This window comes from Aethalodelphis obliquidens, unplaced genomic scaffold, assembly GCF_003676395.1.
Source record: "Aethalodelphis obliquidens isolate GAN/ISIS:26980383/991018 unplaced genomic scaffold, ASM367639v1 scaffold8, whole genome shotgun sequence".
NCBI lineage: Eukaryota > Metazoa > Chordata > Mammalia > Artiodactyla > Delphinidae > Aethalodelphis > Aethalodelphis obliquidens.
In genome coordinates, this window is record NW_020837952.1 from 37,342,673 (window position 1) to 37,362,399 (window position 19,727).

General features: G+C 42.4%; 1 protein-coding gene across 1 annotated transcript; it reads left to right on the forward strand.

Moving 5' to 3' along the window:
- Positions 1-813: 813 nt before the first annotated feature.
- LOC113621285 (uncharacterized protein C12orf74) lies at positions 814-2,125 on the forward strand. Its single transcript, XM_027108218.1, is given in 2 exon segments — positions 814-1,548; positions 2,060-2,125. Coding segments are annotated over 2 exon segments (786 nt in total). The 5' UTR covers positions 814-828.
- Positions 2,126-19,727: the final 17,602 nt, after the last annotated feature.

Here is a 19,727-nt window from a genome sequence, read left to right on the forward strand (position 1 = left end):
CCAGGTCTTTAATCAGAACCCATCAACCTCCACAGTTAGCAGAAGTGTCCTTGCTCAAAACCTGCCAAATGCCCCCCACCCCACCTTTAGCAGGAGTGAACACAAATCTTTAAGTTAAAGGGTCCAGAGATAAGAAAGCTACGAACAAAGAAAACAGATGAAACCAACTGGGACTAAGATGGCATGAATCTGACGCCCAACAGATCCTAAGTCTCATTATACATTGATTTTACTATATTAACATATTATGTGACACACCTACCGGTAGCCAGGACCAGACATTAAGGACAAAAAAAGGATAAAAAGGGGGTGGCACCCCACTCCCTCGGACAAAGCCCTGCCCCTGCCTGGTAGACTAACGCATAAGCCTCCCCATAAATTAGCCTCACTCCTCCTCCCTTGTCTTTACTCTTTAAATCACTCTCGCCACGTGGGCGAGAGGTTGGTCTGCAAACGCGGTTCTCGCTTCTCCATTCTTTGGCCACTAAGTAAAGCTTGCACTGTGTCCATCTCTGCATGGGGTTCGTATTCACCTACTCGAACCCCAATGGAAAAAAGAACTCTCCCCCATCGAGGCACAAAGCAAGGTCCAAACGACTTAATTCGGTAACATAAACAAATTTCAATATGTAAACAATTTAGTGGGGGGGGGAACTGGACTCACTTATGTTAATTATCTACAAAACATAACAGATACTAATGTTAACTGGGCATTCCCTATCTGCTCTGGTGAATTATAAGTTTTTATGTGAAATTTCAGACACCTTTTTTCTCACCTCCGTCTCCTTGTTTGCAACAGATTCCGCACTCTGCTCTTCCTCATTAAAGATGCAGCCACCTGCTTGCAGTTATCCTCTGGAAAAGGACGAAGACACACCCGAGGAAGAGAGGCACCTGAAGGCGGAACTGGAACAACCTCAGTGTGGTCGGGAGAACAGCAACTCTGACGGCGTCCCCTGGAAGCTTCCAGCAACCGGGCCTCTTAGTGGCGTGGAGAAGACGGAGCCATCCTTCCCAGAGGTGCAGCGCCCAGACTGCGGGCCCTCTCCTCGACCCCCCCTGGAAAGCCTGTCCAAGAAGCACTGTCAGAACCAGGGGAAACTTCTCCACTTTGACCGGCAAGCCCCGGGCCGCGTCTCCACCTCCCCCACACTGAGGAGGTTAAGGGGCTGCAGCTGCGAGAGTGTGCGCGGGCTGCGCACCGCACTGCGCATGTGCCGCCTCAACCGGCGGCCTTTAAAGGGCCCGCCTGGGGGCAGCTGCAGGGAGACTTCCGGCTCCTCGCATTGCTTTTCCAGCGGACTATTTGGAAGCCCGGAGGAGTCTTCGCACTCCCTGTGGCCCCTGAGACTCCACTCAAGATTGCCTCCGGACCCCGAAAGGGCACTCAACGCAGCCGACTCGTTTGAGCTCCAAATGGCGCCCAGTGATGAGCTTGCCCTTCCCGTGCCTCAGCCCCTCAACGAGGGGTCGCTTCCTCAGGCCTCCCTTCCACGGAGTGGAGGCCAGCCAGCACCCAGCCGCGCCCCACAGCTCCCCAGGCCTCAGGTAACACAGTTCTAAGCCTCCTGCCTCTCATTTGGTGGATGCAAAGCATAGTAGGTCTCGAGGTTGCCATATTACCCGGTCGCGGGGTGGGGTGCTGTGTTGGGAGACGGCTGGGGGGACGCACAGTGTTTAGGACAGTTGGCTGTCAAGTAAAAGGGGTGCAGCAGTTTGAGGAAGGAGCGTGGAGGTCGAGCTCACTTTCTTCTTCAATATACTTGAAGGCACTTTAAGAAGGAACCCAGGCTAGAGATTGTCTGTCAGTCGTTAGATAGTAAAGGTGGCCCTCTTGCATATCCACGCTATGTGAAGACCACCTAGCGTGGCTGGTTTAAAAGGGCAGAAGGAGCAAACTACTTAAATTTCTAATGTTCTAACGTTCTCCCCCTGAAAAGAAAAATTCCAAAACATTTTAGCTAGGAAAGTTAATGGCCTCTCCCTTCAAGATGTCTGCTTTGGAATTTTGGGTGGGTTTGAGCACGACTAAAACATGCATTTTTAAAATTTATTTCAGAGAGAAGAATTGCATCAGTCCAGGTATGTGTGTCTTTATTTTCTCTAGTGCTATGAAGTCTGTTGACTGTTTACTTTTACGTCTTTTACTTCTGTTCTGACATAGCAAACCTGATGGTGTATTAATCAGGGCAGTTTGTTTTACATCCCTCAAGTCACTCTTCATATTATGGGTGAGAGAGTCTTAATTTCAAGAGTCTCCTTTAAGCGCCCAGCCTTTTGCTGTGGCTTTTGGGGCAGGGTATAACAGCCACAGGTGAGCATGGTTTTCATTTTGAATTGTCAATGACTTGGTCCTGTGGCTTAATTAACATCCACCAGTAATAGGTTTTGTCAGGAAGAGAAAATGTAAAGGCCAGAAACATTCAACAACTTTTCAAAGAGAAATTCAGAGGACAAGGATAAAAGGAACAAGATGTGCTGTTTAAATCTAGGATGACCTTTAAAATGCCTGTTACGACAGACGGTGCTTTTACCTAGAATGCAGGTAGATTGTGTCACTTCAGAAACCAGCTCTGAACTTTCAGCTTGGTCCCCCAGCTGTGGCAGTGGATTTTCCATTTCTTTCAGGGATGAAGAGCTTCTGTGGCAGTAAGGGAAAGATTCAAGCCCAATTACATCCACCCAATTTGTAGGATTGGTGGGAAAGCCCTCAGTTCATTTGGAAAGTCATGGAGGAATCCTCAGGAAATTAGCTGTTGTTTTATTACTGGACCTCAAATCCTCAAGCAAGTTTGCTGTTCGTAGTAGGAAGGATGAGATCCATCTATGCAGTCTTTGTTTACTTTTAACCCTAGTTGACCTAAATGTCAGCTAAGGTAGAGGATATTTACAAAGCCATAGGCAAATACAAAGTATTGTGTTAGTATATCGGCTAGCTATTGCTACATAACAAACCACCCCAAACCTCAGTGGCTTAAAAGAACAACCAGGTATTGTTTCTTATAAATCTGTGTGTCCATTGAGGATCAGTTGATCTAGGCTGTGCTCAGCTAGGTAGTTCACTCCACATGTCCCTCATCCTTTTCATGGAACCAAATTTCTACACGGGGCATGTTCTTGTGGTGAGGGGAGAGGTTCAAGAGGATAAATGGAAACATGCAAGGCCTCTTGGACCCTGGGCTCTGTACCTTGTCTAATTCTACAGGCCAAAGCAAGTCACGTGGCTGAACTCAAGGGCAAAAAATTATGTGTCACCAGCAGTGGGAGAACATTTAAGTATTATATGGCAAAGTGTTTGGATGCAAGGGTTGGTGAAGAAAGGGTCCTTTAATGGAAATCTTCCACAGGTGTGAACCAGAATAAAGCTCTAAAATGACACCTAATTCAGATGTGTCAGAGAAAGTGAAAAAGAGAGTAGTGTCAGAAAAAGATGATGTTGTTTAGTGTCAATCATGCAGAGTCTAATAGGGTGTTTAGGAATTTTGTTCTTTACCCTAAGAACAGTGTGAAACCACTGAATGGATTGATATGATCATATAGATACAGGGTAGACATGAGAGTTAGATGAGAGTGGATTCCAGCAGAACAATTAGAATGTTCAGGTATGAGAGGTTGGTAGGTTAGGCTCTGATGAAGGCAGTGGAGTTAGAAGGAAGTATCTCGGTTCAGGAGATACCATCACCTAGACTTTGTGAATAGTAGACCATCGGGGGAGAGGGGAAGGACGTTGTCAAGGAGGACTTCCGAGCTTATGGCTTCCACTGTTAGGTGGCAAATGGTTCCATTCTCTGATCTAGGTAACCTTGGAAGGGAGAAGGATATGGGTAAGTGTGGTGTAAGTTTGAACATGTTGAATTTGAGGACCTATGGAACATCTGAGTGGATATTTTGAGTGGATAGTTGACTAGAGAAAGCATCATGGATGGAGATATATATATATGAGAGTCTTTGATCAAGGAATACTTCCTAGAGCAGGTAAAGTCTGTCCAGCTTTGTGTGTAAGATGGAGTTAGCAGATATAAAGGCTAACTGATGGGACACACCAAGCCATTTACAAAAGATGACATGCAGGTAATTTTTATTGACCTGCAGAATCTTTGTGAGGCAATAACAGAAATAGTCTTAAAAGATGCAAAGGGAAAACTTGGTCAGAGGGCTTGAGGCCTTAAAAAGTTCTGTGAGGTTCAGCATGTCACAATCACATACTACAAAATAGTGGAAGGTTACAGAAAATCACAACAGGGAATCAGAGGGGAAGTAATTTAGACATCTTGGTATCTGGTAATGACCCTGAATTATTCAGTATTGTTTTTTTCAGGACTTAGTACAATACTTGGCATGTAGTAGGCAATGTTTATTGAATGAATAAATGAAAGGCTAAGTAACTATAAACAATATGCTTAATAAACATTCATGCATTACTGCTAAAAAGAAGTAATTTTGCATCAGCTGCAGACCACTCAATCTATACTTTTTTAATCAAAAGTTCACCAGAAGCATGAATTTTTGGTAAACAGCTAACCGTCTTTGGCACAAAGATCCTCTGTCTGCCTGTCTTTTGCTCCCTCCCTTTCTCTCTCTCCTTCCTGTCACTACAGTCTTTTCAGCAGTCATTTGTTCAAAGGGCTTCTTCCTGCAGGTGGCTATTTCCCAGGCCTTGTAGTCAGATAGTGTAAGGTAAAGGGCTCTGTACGAGGCCCTGATGTCCATTGAGGAGCTGGGGGACTCACCTCAAAAACTTATTTAAACTTTATTTAAAACATACTTAAACTTATTTAACTTAGGCCTTTAATATGCCTATGAGATGGTATAAACCAGGGGCTAGCAGACGATATAGCCTATGGCCCAAATTCGGCCCACTACCTGATTTTGTAAATAAAGTTGTGTTGGAACACAGCCACATCTATTCATTTAAATACTGTCCGTGGCTGCTTTCGCACTGCAACCACAGAATTGAGTAGCCACTACAGAGACCATATGGCTCACAAAGCCTAAAATATTTACTCTGTGGCACTTTATAGAGAAGGTTTGCTGACCCTGGTATGTTCAGTTAAGAAATGCTTGCCTCTGTGGCTGTCAGTCAATCACAGCAACTTTTTTTTTCCTTGTAGCCCTTTTGCAAAATTTTTTCTTTTAATGTAGTGTTTTAACACATGGCCTGACAATTGGGCAGGCTTATATAAATGAGAAGGGCCCAATCTCCTCTCATTTCTGAAATCAGCTCAGTGTTGACTTTGATTCCAGGTTTTTCTTTGTGGACTTTTTTTCTTATTGTTGTTCCCTCTGCCTATATATAACATTCCAGTGAATTAACACTCATTCTAAACTTTTTTCTCCTATCACCAAACTATGCCTCCTGGAAAACAGTCTGTACAAATCATTCTTACTAAAGTGTGAAGGACTTCAGGCTTAAGGCATATCTACACTCATCTTTCCAAGTAGAGCAGTGTATTTATCCCTTTTGGGTCTCCCTACACCTCATAAATGCCTCCATCACAGTACCTAAAACACTGTATTGTATTTCTCTCACATCTGTCTCCTTTCAGAAACAAGATCTTCCTGAGGGCAGAGACCACTTATCTACCCTTCATCTCAGCAGCTATTACTCAGCTAGAGTCTGTCCCCAGAATACTTACTGAAGGAAAGGATGGGTGGAAGGATGACAGGTGGGCTGCTTGGCTTACAGTTTACTTATCTGTCCCCGATGTATTTGAATTTTAACAGAGGACATGACTTGAATCCAAGTAGTGAAGCCATGTTAGTGGAATTTTAAACATCAGGAAGCGAGTGGGGGGATTTTGTGGGTAGGGACACCTTCCTGGCACCCCTTAAAATCGATAATCACAGAAAACTGCCTCACCTAACTTTTTAGTAAGCCCTGAAACTGAGAAAGGAAATGTACATACTATTACATCTATGAGAACAGACTAACCTTCCAGTGCTCAAAAGAAATAGGAAAGAAAACCTAAATATATCCAAAACATGAAAACAAAATGACAAGGAAGAGACCAGACAAAAACATTGAATGCCAGTCAAGCGCTTCCCAAAGCCACATTTATCTGGAGTTATCCTGGGGGGTTGGGGTGGGGGGTTGCAGCACAGCATGGTGTTAAGAATTACTGGAATCAAACTCCCTGGGTTTGAATTCTATCTCTACTTCTCTAGTAGCGTGACCTTGGGCAAGGCTGTGAACAACTCAAAACCTCAAAGTTTTCATCTGTGAAGTGGAGATGCAGATACAGTTGACCCTTCAGCAGCACAGGGGTTAGGGATGCTGACCCTCTGTGCAGTCAAAAATTTGCATATAACTTTACGTCTGCCTTCCTTATCTAAAGGTTCAGTAACCAGTGGATTCAACCAACCACGGATGGTGTAGTACTGTAGTATTTCATGAAAAAAAAAATCTGCATATAAGTGGACCTCTTCAGTTCAAACCTGTGTTGTTCAAGGGTCAACAGTAGTACCCATCCAATAGCCTTTTGATATGATAAATAGTGTAACTTAAATGTTACCTTTTTTAAGAAACCTTCATTCACTCATTCATTCATTTAGCACTTCCTGTATGCAAGTCACTGACTTATTCTTTCTAAAATATTCTGACCCCAGAGTGAAATGATCGATCACAGGACGCTCATCTAATGTGTCTAAATGTTAGATTCAATACAATGTTAAGTCCTCCCCAGACTTTTACCTAAAACCTGTTGTGCAGCTAGCACTGTCTGTAAACTCTAAGTAACACCATAGGGGGAGAAGGCCCTGTCTCAACTGTTGAGCTTAAAAGCTTATTAGAAAGTTACTAACTAATGATTAATAGATGGCATATTGGTTATTTTGTTTGCTTGCTTGCTTTATTTAAATCTCAGCCCTCCACAGCATCATATTTTATTGTGTTGCTTTCTTTTTTCCTCCAATTGTATTGAGATATAATTGACATAGAACATTATATAAGTTTAAGGGGTACAGCATAATGATCTGAAATATGTATATATTGCAAAATGATCACCACAATAAGTTAACATCCATCACCACACAGAATTACAGTTTTTTCCCTTGTGATGAGATACATGAATACTGTTAGTCGGAAGAGGAGCTTGCAGCCTCAGGGCATCAGGGAAGCCTTCTTGATCTGGGCATGGCTGGAGGCTAGAGTGGGAACCGGCAGCTTCCTTTCACATCAGGAACCATGTGTTATTCTTGCACTGGCATCAGCTCCCCCAGAATGTAAACTCCATGACAGCAGGAGTTGTGCCTGTTTTGTTCATTGCTGTATCCCTAGTGTCTAGAACACTACCCAGCACATAGTAGATGTTCAATGAAAGTTTAAGGAAGAAGAAAGCAAGTGCGTTTGTTGGTTAGTTAGGTTAGGTCAAGCCTCGTAGGGGAAATTGTATGATCCCTTTTTGGAAATTTTCTCCTCCAGCTATTTGTTTATCTCTCTCTAGCTCTTTACAACCTCCCCCATCTTCCTAATCTGTTTTGTGTTCATCTCTTGAGTGTACATTGGGTTGCTGGGGATTTGTACAAGTATGGTTTGATCCCACTGGGTAGTATTTTGACCCTTGTCCAGAAAAGGCAGTAGCCTCAAAAGACGGCAAGAGTTCTAGAAAGTTACCAGTATCAGCATCTACCCTGGTGCTCTGAACACGTGTGTGTTTAATAACCATTACTGATTGAGCCCAAAATGTCACAGCATGGTGTGTTTTCCATGCAGTTGGAACTCCAAAGACTGTCTCTGTTTCTGTGTTCAAACTGTGTCAGGAAGGGTTCCATTTGTTCACTCCAAGTGTCCGCTCTGTGCCAGACCTTGGACAGTAAGCTAGAGGCTCCCCATTCATTCTCCCTTCTCCGTTGGATTTTCAGCAAATGGAACATTTTGGTAGAAAATGGGAAATTATAATCAAAGGAAAGTTCCTAACAATCTTGTGAGACTCATAATGAAAAAATATTTCCCAGATTTAACCAAGAAAGCTACAGTTCCTTAAAGTGGCAGTCGAGTTGTCATTTCTCTGTTGATTATTTCTTAAAAGGGATTTTTTTTAAAAGATTGTTACTGATTCTTAATTGGCTCTTCCTGTATAATCAACTCAGTTATAAGCAAGCATTCCCATTTGCACTATATCTCTACCATAGGGTAGAACACTATGGTTCCTAAAATAGAACACCTACTTTTTCTAGTCACACAGTTACTGGAAAACCGCCTGCTAGAAAAGGTATATTTACCACGAATTTCACTATCAGACAAGGAATGAGGCCTGATAAGCTTGCCTGATAAAAAAACCTTTGGGTTATCTTACTATTGTCAGTCTACAACAGTGAAATTGAAAAAATATTAGAATAAAAAACTCAATTGTACTTTTTATTAAGGTAAAAAAAAACCATTGGGCAACATTCACAGCAGAGGGGAAGGATTAGACTGTGCCTTATCTAAACACTAGTACCTTCAATAAGATTTTTACTCCATTAAGACACACATATCACTAAGGACAGTTGCAAACCTCCCTCTCCATATTCTCTAGTATCTTTGTTATTTTCCTTTAAAATTTGCACCTGTTAGTTAGAGCCAGTAGTCCTTGGCTTAAGCCCCCTGTACAGAAGGAATTTTTTTTTTTTACTTGCAATTTTTTTTATTTTTTAATTTTATTGGAGTATGGTTGATTTACAATATTTTGTTTCAGGTGTACAGCAAAGTGATTCAGTTATACATATACATATATTCATCCTTTTTCAGATTCTCTTCTCATATAGGTTATCACAGAATATAGAGTAGAGTTCCCTGTGCTATACAATAGGTTATTTATCTTATACCTAGTGTGGTGGGTGTATGTTAAACCCAAGGAATCTGTTTTTAAAAAAAATGCAAATGATATATTTGTCATATTTCTGAAGGAGGAGCTTTAATTATTCATCTTCATACATTTCTGCCAAGATAAAGGTCATCACATAATTACTGCCCCACCCACTGGCAGGGAAGAAAAGAGCAAACCTAAACCCTTGATTCATAGATCATGAGGGATGGAAAGGGTCTTACTCAAAGTTGTTTTCCACATAAGGAAACTGAGACCCTGGGAAGCAACATGCCACGGTCACACGTAATGAAGGTCAGAGTTGGGAATCACAATCCTAAGTCAGGTGCCCTTGCCATTCAATTGCATTGCCCCCTTCACTCACCTCCTGTGGCTGTCGTAATAAATTACCACTAACTGGTGGCTTAAAAACAACAGAAATTTATGCTCTGAGAATTCTGGGAGCCACAAGTCCAAAATCAAGGTGTCAGCAGAGCCACCCTCCCTCTCAAAGCTGTAGGGGAGGACCTTTTCTTGCTTCTTCATGCAGGTGTTCCTGGGCTATGGCTGAATTACTTTAATCTCTGCCTCTGTCTTCACATGGCCTTCTCTCCTTTTTGTGTCTCTTCTCTAAGTATCTCTTATAAGTACGCAGGTCATGGGATTTAGAGCCCACTCAGATAATCCAAAATAACCTCATCTCGAGATCTTTTATTTAATTACATCTGCAAAGACTCCTTTTACGAATAAGATCACATTCACAGGCTCCAGGAGTGAAGAGATGGACATATATTGGGGAGGGCGGGGGCAGGGGTTTCCATTCAACCCACAACACACCCTCTTTTATCTAAAGTAATAACTACCATTATATCAATTTTTAAAAACACTTAGTGCTTTGAAATGGTTTGTAGTATCTTTTTCTCTCCTTCCATTTACAAGTCTTTTTGGAGTCAGACTTGGGTATTTGAATTGAATTCTTGCTCTGCTGTTCACTAACAATGAGACCTTAAGTGAGTTCCTGTCCTTCTGAGCTTCAGTTTCCTCAGCTCTATAATGAGAACAGTAATTTCCACTTCATAGAGTACTTGTGAAAATCAATATGATAATGCATGTAAAGCTCTTACCAGAATGTCTAGTAAAAGCCCATGCTCAGGAAGTGCCAGCTGATTTTAAGTTAGAATAATATTCACCGTGACCAATCTGTTCTTTACAAAGTGTATGTATTTGAGATCTACTGGGGGACACATTTCCCCCACCAGAAACTTTTCTGGCACCAACACGTGAGCACAAGCTCATTCCTGAGTGTGACGCGTGAGTGTATGGCCTGCTCAGCTGAGGTGGGGGGAGCATTCTCTGGATTCTCTAAATTGTTGCCATCCCAGCCCACACCGTGGACCTTCGGATCTTCAGCAGAAGACAGAAAAAGGAGAAATCCTGGTACCAGAAAGGAGACAAGATTATTCCAGCAACCATGGGACTAATCCCTTCAGATCTGACCGGCCTGGGGCAGCGCAGCTTAGGGTTAGTGAAAGTGTGGTTACGTTTGGGTTTGTGGGGAGTGGGGTGGCTGGCAAGCCCGAGAGGGCTGCGAAGTCTGGGTCAGGCACCCAGTTAGTTATACAACCTCCTGGGTCCAAAATTTTGTCCTGAAACAAAGAATCAGAACAGCCAAGCATTGAACCAAAAACAACAACAAAAAAAGTGTTTCCCATGGATATTTGTTTAGTGTACTTTTTCAAACAAAGGGTAGCAAGAAGCTATACTGTAGTTACACAGTGACAGTGGCCTGCCAGCCACACCCCAAACATTTTGCAGTTATTATCAGCTCATTCCTTAGTGTAATCTCCCTCTGAGGAAATTAGGTACCAAAAAATTCTCTTCCCCACCCTCTTCACACAGAATGCCATGACCCCATGCACATACCATTTTGTTTGGGGGAGGGAGATAAAAAGTCTGAATTTATTACAGTGATTGCTTCCAGTGGATAATCAATCCAGAACTGGATACAGTGACCCTGTGTGCATGCCATGTCTTATGAGAAGCAGTCCTTTTAGAATAGCAAAAATAAAATACCAATTTGGAACCACCAACACCTCTCCCCTCAGAGACCTGAATGCAAAGTCATTCTGAATTCACTGCAACTGTTTGCATTAATATCACTCATCCAATGATGAGCAACCCTGGGTGACACAGGCATGGGATCCTGTGCAGAGTGCCCAGAAATCTAGTTGGCTGCCAGGCATGGGTGATGCACGGGCATGTTTTCTGTACCAATTCATGTCTCTTCATGTTAGTATGTGCAGATGTTCTTTCTTGTTGTTTTCCTAAGTCTCTGGTTATAACTGTAATTCTTGATATGTAATTCTTGATAATTCTTGACATAAGAATGTCATCAGAGCTTCTGTTACGCCCTCCCAGGGGCATGCCCCCCTTTCCAGAAATAGCATCACTGGGTTTTGAACACCAAGGCAACAAAGCCAAGGTCATGGCTCAAGCACTATGCAAGCTAGTTGTCTTCCCTATGCTCCATATGTGCACATGGAACTCCAAAACCTGCCCTATGTGCTCCCAAATGGATGCCTTATGTCAGAAGGTAGCCCAGACAAGGAAGAAATGGATAGGGGTAACTTAATCACCTTTAAGGTCTGTGGGGGAGACTCAGATTGCACTTTGTGTATTGTATATGCATATAATTATACAATTATGATCCAGAATGGAAAAGCAAATTCATTTGAGGACTATCTGGATATCATCCTGTAGGTCAACATAGTTATTCATTCAACAAGCTTATTTGATTACCTATTCTATGTCAGGTTCTATACTTGGTGCTTAGACTCTATGATATATAAGACACAGCATGAGCCTTCAATGAAATCATTATAAAGAGGCAGGGTGGAAGTAGGGAGGGAGAGAATTGGCTCTCTCTGAGCAGATCAGAAAAGACTTCCGGAGGGAGAGCATCTAAGTGGGAATTTAGAGATGAATATGAGTGTGTCAGGCTCAGTGGAGATAGGCAAGCAGATGGAAACTACCTGAGCCAAGGCATGGAGGCATGAAGTGCAGGGTGAGTTTAAAGAACAGTGAGTAGCTAGCTATTAGTGGAGTACACATTCTGCAGGAGATCACATCAGGAAAGAGCAATGGATGACTCAGTGTGTACAGGTTTGGTTATTATTCATTTACTGAACAAATATTTATTGAGCCCTTACTAAACACAGGGATTTAGACCAGGAGGTAGGAACTTAGGATAAAAGGAGAGGAGATAAGACATGAATCTGCAAAACTACCTTATAAAGTAAGGTACTTTCCTCGAGGGAGGACAACATCAGAAGAGTCTTTTATTCATTCGTGTTCATCAGTAACAATGGATTGAGTACTAAATGGGCACCCACCAACACAAATTATAAGACATGCTTCTTGCAAGGAAGGAGGTAGCAGTCTAGTGGAATAAACAGACAAATAGAACATATTATATTATATTCAACCAACATAATCACATTTATTGACAGCTTACTAAATTCCAGACGTCGATCTAAGCGCTTTATGTTGATCAGTTGATCCTCACACAGTAAGTAGATATGATTATTGTCTACATTTCACAGATGGCAGTCAGGGCCAGAGAGGTTACTTGCTCAATCAAGATCACACAGCTAAGATTAAAATCCAGGCAATTTGAGTCCACATTCTTAACCACTGCTCCAGAGAACTGTAGAAGCATGGCAGAGAAACATATAAACCAGCCTAGAGGAGGCCGGGGAAGACTAATTCTTCCACTCCACCATTAGTTATGTCCTCTCTGAGGTCCCCAGGGAATATAAAGATAGCTTATAGACTCATGCCAAATTCATAATAGTTATCAGATTGTGTACCATCTAGAGTTGAAGCTCAAAAGAGTAAACTTTTTTCCCAAAGTTTACCTAGCTTACATTTCTCATTCAAATTACTGTACTTTTCCCAATCCCCTCTATCCCCATAAACACCAAATCTCATTGTATGCTTCCAGGGTCTTTATCAAGAGAAGTATAAAGTTTACAGGGAAGCTTCTAATATTGCTTTTCAGGAGACTTCTTGGGGCTCCCAAGAAGAAGTTTATGTTATCTAATACCTTTTGCATAGCACTGTGAAAATTCCTGGCTGGATTTGTATACTGTTAATTCATTTTGTATCAGTTCCAACGTCCTGTTTGCAAAATGAAGAAACTAGAATTGTATTTCTCATTCAAATTACTGTAACTTTTCCAACTCCCACCTAATTCAGCCCCCTCTAACCTCATAACCACCATGGACATCAGGTTGGCAAATAACAAGAAAGGGAGAGTTGTGAGAAGTTGTAACTTTAATGATTTTGTTACAAACCTCATCATAAATAGATGGTGAAAAAGTCAAATAAGAGTGCAGAATGCTGAAAGATGACATTCTTGGAGAAGGAAGTCCAGGATGAGGAGATCTGTGTCAGTTAAGACAGCATTTGTCTGCATGTAACAACCAAACTAGAACAACCTAAGCAAATAATGTTTCTCTTATAACATAACCAGAGCCCAGGCCAGGACAGATGTCGGCATCCTGCCAGGCTCCTTCTGTTTTCCTGTTCTGCTGTTATCTTTGCAAGATCACAGGTATACTTTCAGGTATCAAGCCGTATTCATGACAACAAGAAGGACAAAGGGCAAAAGGTGAAAGGAAGAAGCTAGCCACCTCTGTCCCCTTTGAAAATTTTTTCCCAGAAGCCACACCCTGCAACTTCCATTTAAATCTTGTTGGCCAGATTGCTGCAGGGGAGTCGGGGCTTGTCAGTGCATTAACTCGGCACATGCCACCCCCAGCAAAGCAGGGTTTTGATAATAATAAAAGTGGAGAGCATGCATGCTGGCTGGGCAGCTAGCAGTGCCTGCAACATTACTCTAAAATTCTCCAATTAAAAAAAAAAAAGAAAGGCAAGTCAAAACAGATTTTAAAATGCCAGGAAATGCAGCTAATTGAATAAATCTGAGCCTGATTGTATCTAAGTAATTCCTGTAAAGTTACTTAGGTAATCCATGGCTCTAAATCTCATGGGATGAATAGGAATTAGACAGGTTCAGAGAGGGCAGAGCATTCCCAGCTAAGTCACTGACGTGTGAAACATTTTGCATGGGAAATTACAATCCATTCCCTGTTTCCAGAGAATAAATTGCAAAGTAAAGAATATTAGGAAGGTAACTGGGCCAGATTATGGAAGGCTTCTGTGGATGCTTTAAAAATGTGTTTATCGGAAGCCAGGAGGGGCTAAGTCAGACTTACAAAATTCCTTTGTATGTAAAGTAACCTATATGCTAAGCTATTTGTTGATGAAAAGAGAATTTAGAGGTTACATTGGTCAGTAAATAGAAGGAATTGCATCTCTCATTCTCAGAATAGACTAGAGGAATATCTGAACAGCTATTATGGGGAAGCTCTGAAAATCCTTACAATTCGATGCAATCATTCCTTACCCATTTTGTTCCTTAGTGATCACAGAGCAAATGCCCAGTGGCTTTGGAGCTACTTCCCACTGTGTCTGATGTCAAGCATTTATTTTCTGAACATCCAACAGACAGGAAGTTTCATGAAATAGGGTGGAAGAAAGGAGAAGGTAGATAGGCCTGTTTGCTAAGCTTTTCCGACAACAGTCATCATTTTTCTCTAGGAAAAACAAAAGGGCTGCCTTTAAACAACCAGCCTCCAATATCTAGGGGTGTCGTGGCCATGGCCATGCCCATGCATCCTGTTCCCTCTGAGGCCATGTTCATAATTTGCAAAGACTCTTGTGTTTAAGGGCTTTCTCCTAGTGTCCTCCTGAGTCAGAACATATCCAGTATGTTTATGTTGACACTTCCAGGTGAGCTGTTCTGCTTTGGATTAGTCAAAATCATAAGCAGTCAGTAAGGCTCAAAAAGGTATCAAACATGGGGTGGTGTGTGGGTCATCACAGCCCTCCATGCATGGAGCCTGGAGTGGCCTCCTGCAAAAGCAGGCATTAATCAGGCTGCCAGCAGTCACTTCCGAGTGCCCATGCATGGGCATGTAAGCTGTAAGCTCTGTCCTTCCATCTCTTAAACACAGATTCTACGAGCACAGGAGGAGTTCTGTGGTGCTCAACTTATCTGGACTTGAGGTGTTCCCCGGGGACCTTCTGGTGTCAGATGGAGCTGCCGATTACGTGTGCCACCCGCTTCTGCTGCTGAATTCAGGTCCTGTCCATTCACCATACTTATATTACATACCTGCTATGGGATGGGTGTTATAATAAGCAAAGGGTATTTTCAGAATATTTAATGACTAATAGAACATGGGCACTGACACATTAGAACAGATGTCTCATCAATTAGGACAAGCATCAGCCATGAGTTACTGGAACCAGCTGAATACCGCTCTTGGTATTGGGCATTCCACTTACAGAGATGGATAAGGAATGGATAAGGTATAGACCTTTCCTCAAGGTCCTCTTGTCAAATAATATACCCCACATCTAGGACCTGGAACAGGTACACCAGTGACGGTCACCATCCTGGAGCAGAATGCCCTCTCTGGGCTGGTGGGCAGCGTCACTGTCATTGCTGTAATGCCACCCCCCACCCTGTTCTGGCCTTCAACCTCACACTGGTATCTTCTAACCACAGTGGTACCGTGTGGAGGCAGCGGGCCCAGTGACAGCAGATTACTGTTAGAGCAGATTAGAGAGGCAGCCTTAGGGATAAATCTGCATTTTGAACTCAGTTGTGAAAGAAAAGAACGATTGTGGTGTTCAGGACACATTCCCATGATTCTGTTGGTAGCCTTTGAGAGCTAAAAGGAGACTTCAAGATCATCATCCATCCTAGTAGTTTTTAAACTGGTTTTGTTCTTAGCAGAGCTCTTTTTACAAAAGAATCCTTACTTGGAAATCCAGTCTATAAAACAGATCCAGGTGGAGTTGTAGTGCTTGAAAATGGGGCAGGTCCCAAAGACTTACCTCCAAGGCATCCCTAGAAGCCCAGGATAGCCTGTGACAACACACATGGAAAACCACCAAGCTCTTTCCTCATTCACATATGTGCCAAGTGAGACCCAGAAAGGAGAAGTGGCCTAGCCGTGGTGCCAGCTGGTTTGTGTCAGAGGAATGGGATCGAGACTCCTGACTCCTAACCCTGTATACGCTCCACCAGCCTGCATCAACCACCCATTACACAGGCAGCTGTGAATAAAGCATAACTAACATATGTATAGCTCTTCACTCTTTATAGAGCCCTTTCACATCTACTGTCCTATATGACACAACAATCCAAATGCCCCAATGAATGAACCAAGCGGGAATTAAGTGATCTACTCAAGGACAGGCCCCTAGAAATTAGAGCTAGTTCTAAGCACAGCTAACCTTAAGAGGTTAGTACATGTTCTGTGATGCTTTGCAAATGCTCTAAACTGGTTAAAAACTAAAGCAGTACTTCTCAAATACTGGTCCCAGACTAACAGCTTCAGCATTGCCTGGGAAATTCTGGGGTCCCATGCCACACCTTCTGAATTAGAAACTCTGGGGGTGGGACCCAGCAATATGGTTTTTAATAAGCCCCCCCAGGTGATTCTGATACCAGCTAAAGTTTGAGAACCAGCATGCTAAGGAACAAGGTCATAATTGCTGCATGCTGTTCTTTGTTAAGTTCTCTGCTAGGCATGTGTGCCTGGCGTCACAGTAGATACCACGTAATAAAAGATATGCAGCATTCTTCACCATATCCCTCCAAGCCGTCTTCTCTAGGAGGTTAGAATAGAGTTCTCATGTCCCCATCATGGTCTGATGCAGTGCTTCTCAAGCTCTGATGTGCATAGGAATCACCTAGAGATATTGTTGAAATATAGATTCTGATTCAGCAAAACTTAATATTTAATAAAGATAATAAAAGATTAGGGATTCAATAGAGACACAATTTAAATTTTCTTCTGAATACTTGTGAAGATTTCCCAAGGCCCTAAAATTACCCCTGAAGTTAGAAAAGCAGAGGAGAGAAATTTGCTAAGACAAGAGATCCCAATTATTGCAGTTCAAATTGTACATAATAATTTACCACCAGGCATTTGAAGCCTAAGAGAGGTGAAGCAGATTTGTCTCTGAGGGAGGTTCCACCTAATCTCCCCTTTACAAAGGTCAAAAAGGTGGTCAGAATGAGCAGGATAATCGGTTGGATTCCAGGGTTCCAATGAGAAAAGTCCCTCAAACACACTGATTTTTAGTAAATGCTGCTCAGGTAATTGCTTTCATCTGATGGAAGTATTATGCAGTCTCCTGATAAACTGGTAGAAACAGAGATGAACCTTTAAAACATCCATTTTGTGTACTGAGTTATCGGAACATCTCACCAAAACCTAAGAGATGATTCCCACGTTTTTCTGGGTAGCATTAGAGATTGATGCAAATGACATAAAAATCAAGAATCCACAATCTAATCTCTTTACTTCCTGATCATCGAAAGAATGTGTTACTGAAAAATGACTTCCTTTTCAATTTAAAGCAACTCCTAAGGAATATGTGGATGGTGGCCAATAGAGATGATAAGCCCCCAACCTAAAGATTGGTGACATGGGTTGATGTGCCCCTATTTCAGGAATCTACACTCAACCACACCTGGGGGTTATCAGGCCGATGCAGTCTCTGAGTCTCAAGTTTGGTCAGACTATTGAAGTTGCATATGCTGGGGTGGTTTCCAGTATAAAAATAAAGTCCTTTCAGCCCTAAAGTCCTGTGACTCTGTCTTAAAAGAATACTCAACATTTTATTGCATTTTATAGATTTCTCCTTGAATGATGGGGGGGAAAGGAGGCTGAAACAGGACAATATCACCATAAGGTAGCAATAGTACACCAGCCTTTCAGTTGGAACATCGCTTCGTTTACTCATCTGCATAAATATAAATATTCATCCTGTGCATTCTCAAGAGGAGGAGAATTAAAGCAGGACAAATTCTGTTCGGCTCATTTGAAAAGCAGGTTTTGTAAAGCACTCCATTGATCTGTCAGTAGTTACTCAAAGTACTAATATATCTTCTTTAATTTCACCCACCAGAATCCAAAAAGCCAAGATGGCCTTTCTCCAAGAGAGGAGTGGTGAGTGTTGTGCATTGTCATTTTTGTTTTAATTAAGCCTCCAGTAGCTAGGAAAGTAAGTAATGGCTAAAGAGCCTCTTCATCCTACTTTATCTTTTCATGACAGCAGATGGCACATGAAGTTTAAATTGTATCATCACATTCATAGTAGTGGATATAGAACTTGCCAAATGATGCCGCTTTTTGCAGTGATACGGTGCTAATTGCCAGTGGTTAATGAGCTCTGCAAGAAAACAAAGCAATCCTAATATTGCAGTGCCTTACAGCTCCAAATTTATAACTTGACACAGTGTGAGAAACAGCTCACTCGATGAAGAAAACTTGCACAAGCGTATGCCCCAGTTTGCAGTCTGTGCCCAGTATACTGGGAACATTGAAAAATTAATGAGATATTACTGAAACAGATTCCACAAATACACTTCTATTTCTGGGAAAGCCAGTTGGATTAGACCTAGCGGGTTTTCTTTAAATTCATTCTTGCACCCTCAATTATTGAAGACTTATAAATTGAAATCAGTAGTGCCTGATTCTTTCCTGCCTAGGTCAGGAGTTAGCCACAGTGAAGCCTTTCTCGCAAGTATGCTGGGGGCAGAGGGAAGGAGTGTTCCTCGCTTCTGGAGTGAGGAGGAAGGAGAAGGACTGACTGTGTTCTCCCCACAGTACCTACACACCACAGCCAGCAGCACCAGGAGGGCCTTATGAGTAGTTACTGCACTTCTTTCTGTTAAAAATCTGCCCACATGGCCTCTGCAGTTGGCCACCAATTATCGACATCTACCTTGGAGGTTCTGTGGATGCACACACATTGATACTTAACTACTGTAGCTAAATTAAAAGTCCTCTAAGGTTTCAATCCCAGCTGCTCCATGTACTGCCCTGTGACCTTGGCCAAGTGAATCCATGTCTCTCTCAGCTTCAAGTCCTTCCTGTAAAAAGTAGGTGGTAATAGTGGCAGCCTCTTAGGATGGTTGTGACAAGTGAGTCAAATAATGCGAGTGAAGCTCACCCCGGAGCTGGGCGCCTGAGACAGTCGTTACTGGCCATATTATTGTTAGTGTTGTTCATAACCAGGGCTTGGAAAACTGTGTGTTCCCATAATCAAGTATAGGAGTGACTTTCACATTATTTTTTCAAGGGTTAAAAAGTTGTGTGAGTGTCTTACTCCCCTTGGGCTGCTGTAAAGTACCACAGACTGGGTGGCTGAAACAACCAGTATTATTTCTCACATATCTGGAGGCTGGGAATTCCAGGATCGGGGTGCCAGCATGGTCGGGTTTTGGTGAGAGCTCTTTTCCTGGCTTACCGATGGCCATCTTCTCTCTGCATCCTCATGTGGTGTAGAGAGAGCTCTGGTGTCTCTTCCTCATCTTATAAGGGTACTAATCTCATTGTGAGGGCCCCACCCTCATGACCTCATCTACGTGTAATTACTTTCCAGTGGTTTCACCTCCAAATACCATTGTGGGGTTAGGGCTTTAACATATGGATTTTTTGGGGGGGAAAGAAACATTCAGTCCATAGGGACACAGTCTAAACATTACAAGTTTCAAATCATAAACTGTTAGTAAAACTATGATACCATTGTCACCAAGGCTGTTGCTCACCAATCTTTCTCATTTTGCCCCTCTTTAGGGACATGATTTGACTGTTTTCCTGGCAGGCCTGAGACAGGGCCTGTGGTGCAACCTCTCCTGGGATCCTTCCTTCCTTCCACCCTCCCTTCCTTCCTTCCTTATTTGATATCTTTATTGGAGTATAATTGCTTTACAATGTTGTGTTACTTTCTGCTGTACAACAGAGTAAATCAGCTATACATATATCCCCATATCCCCTCCCTCTTGTGTCTCCC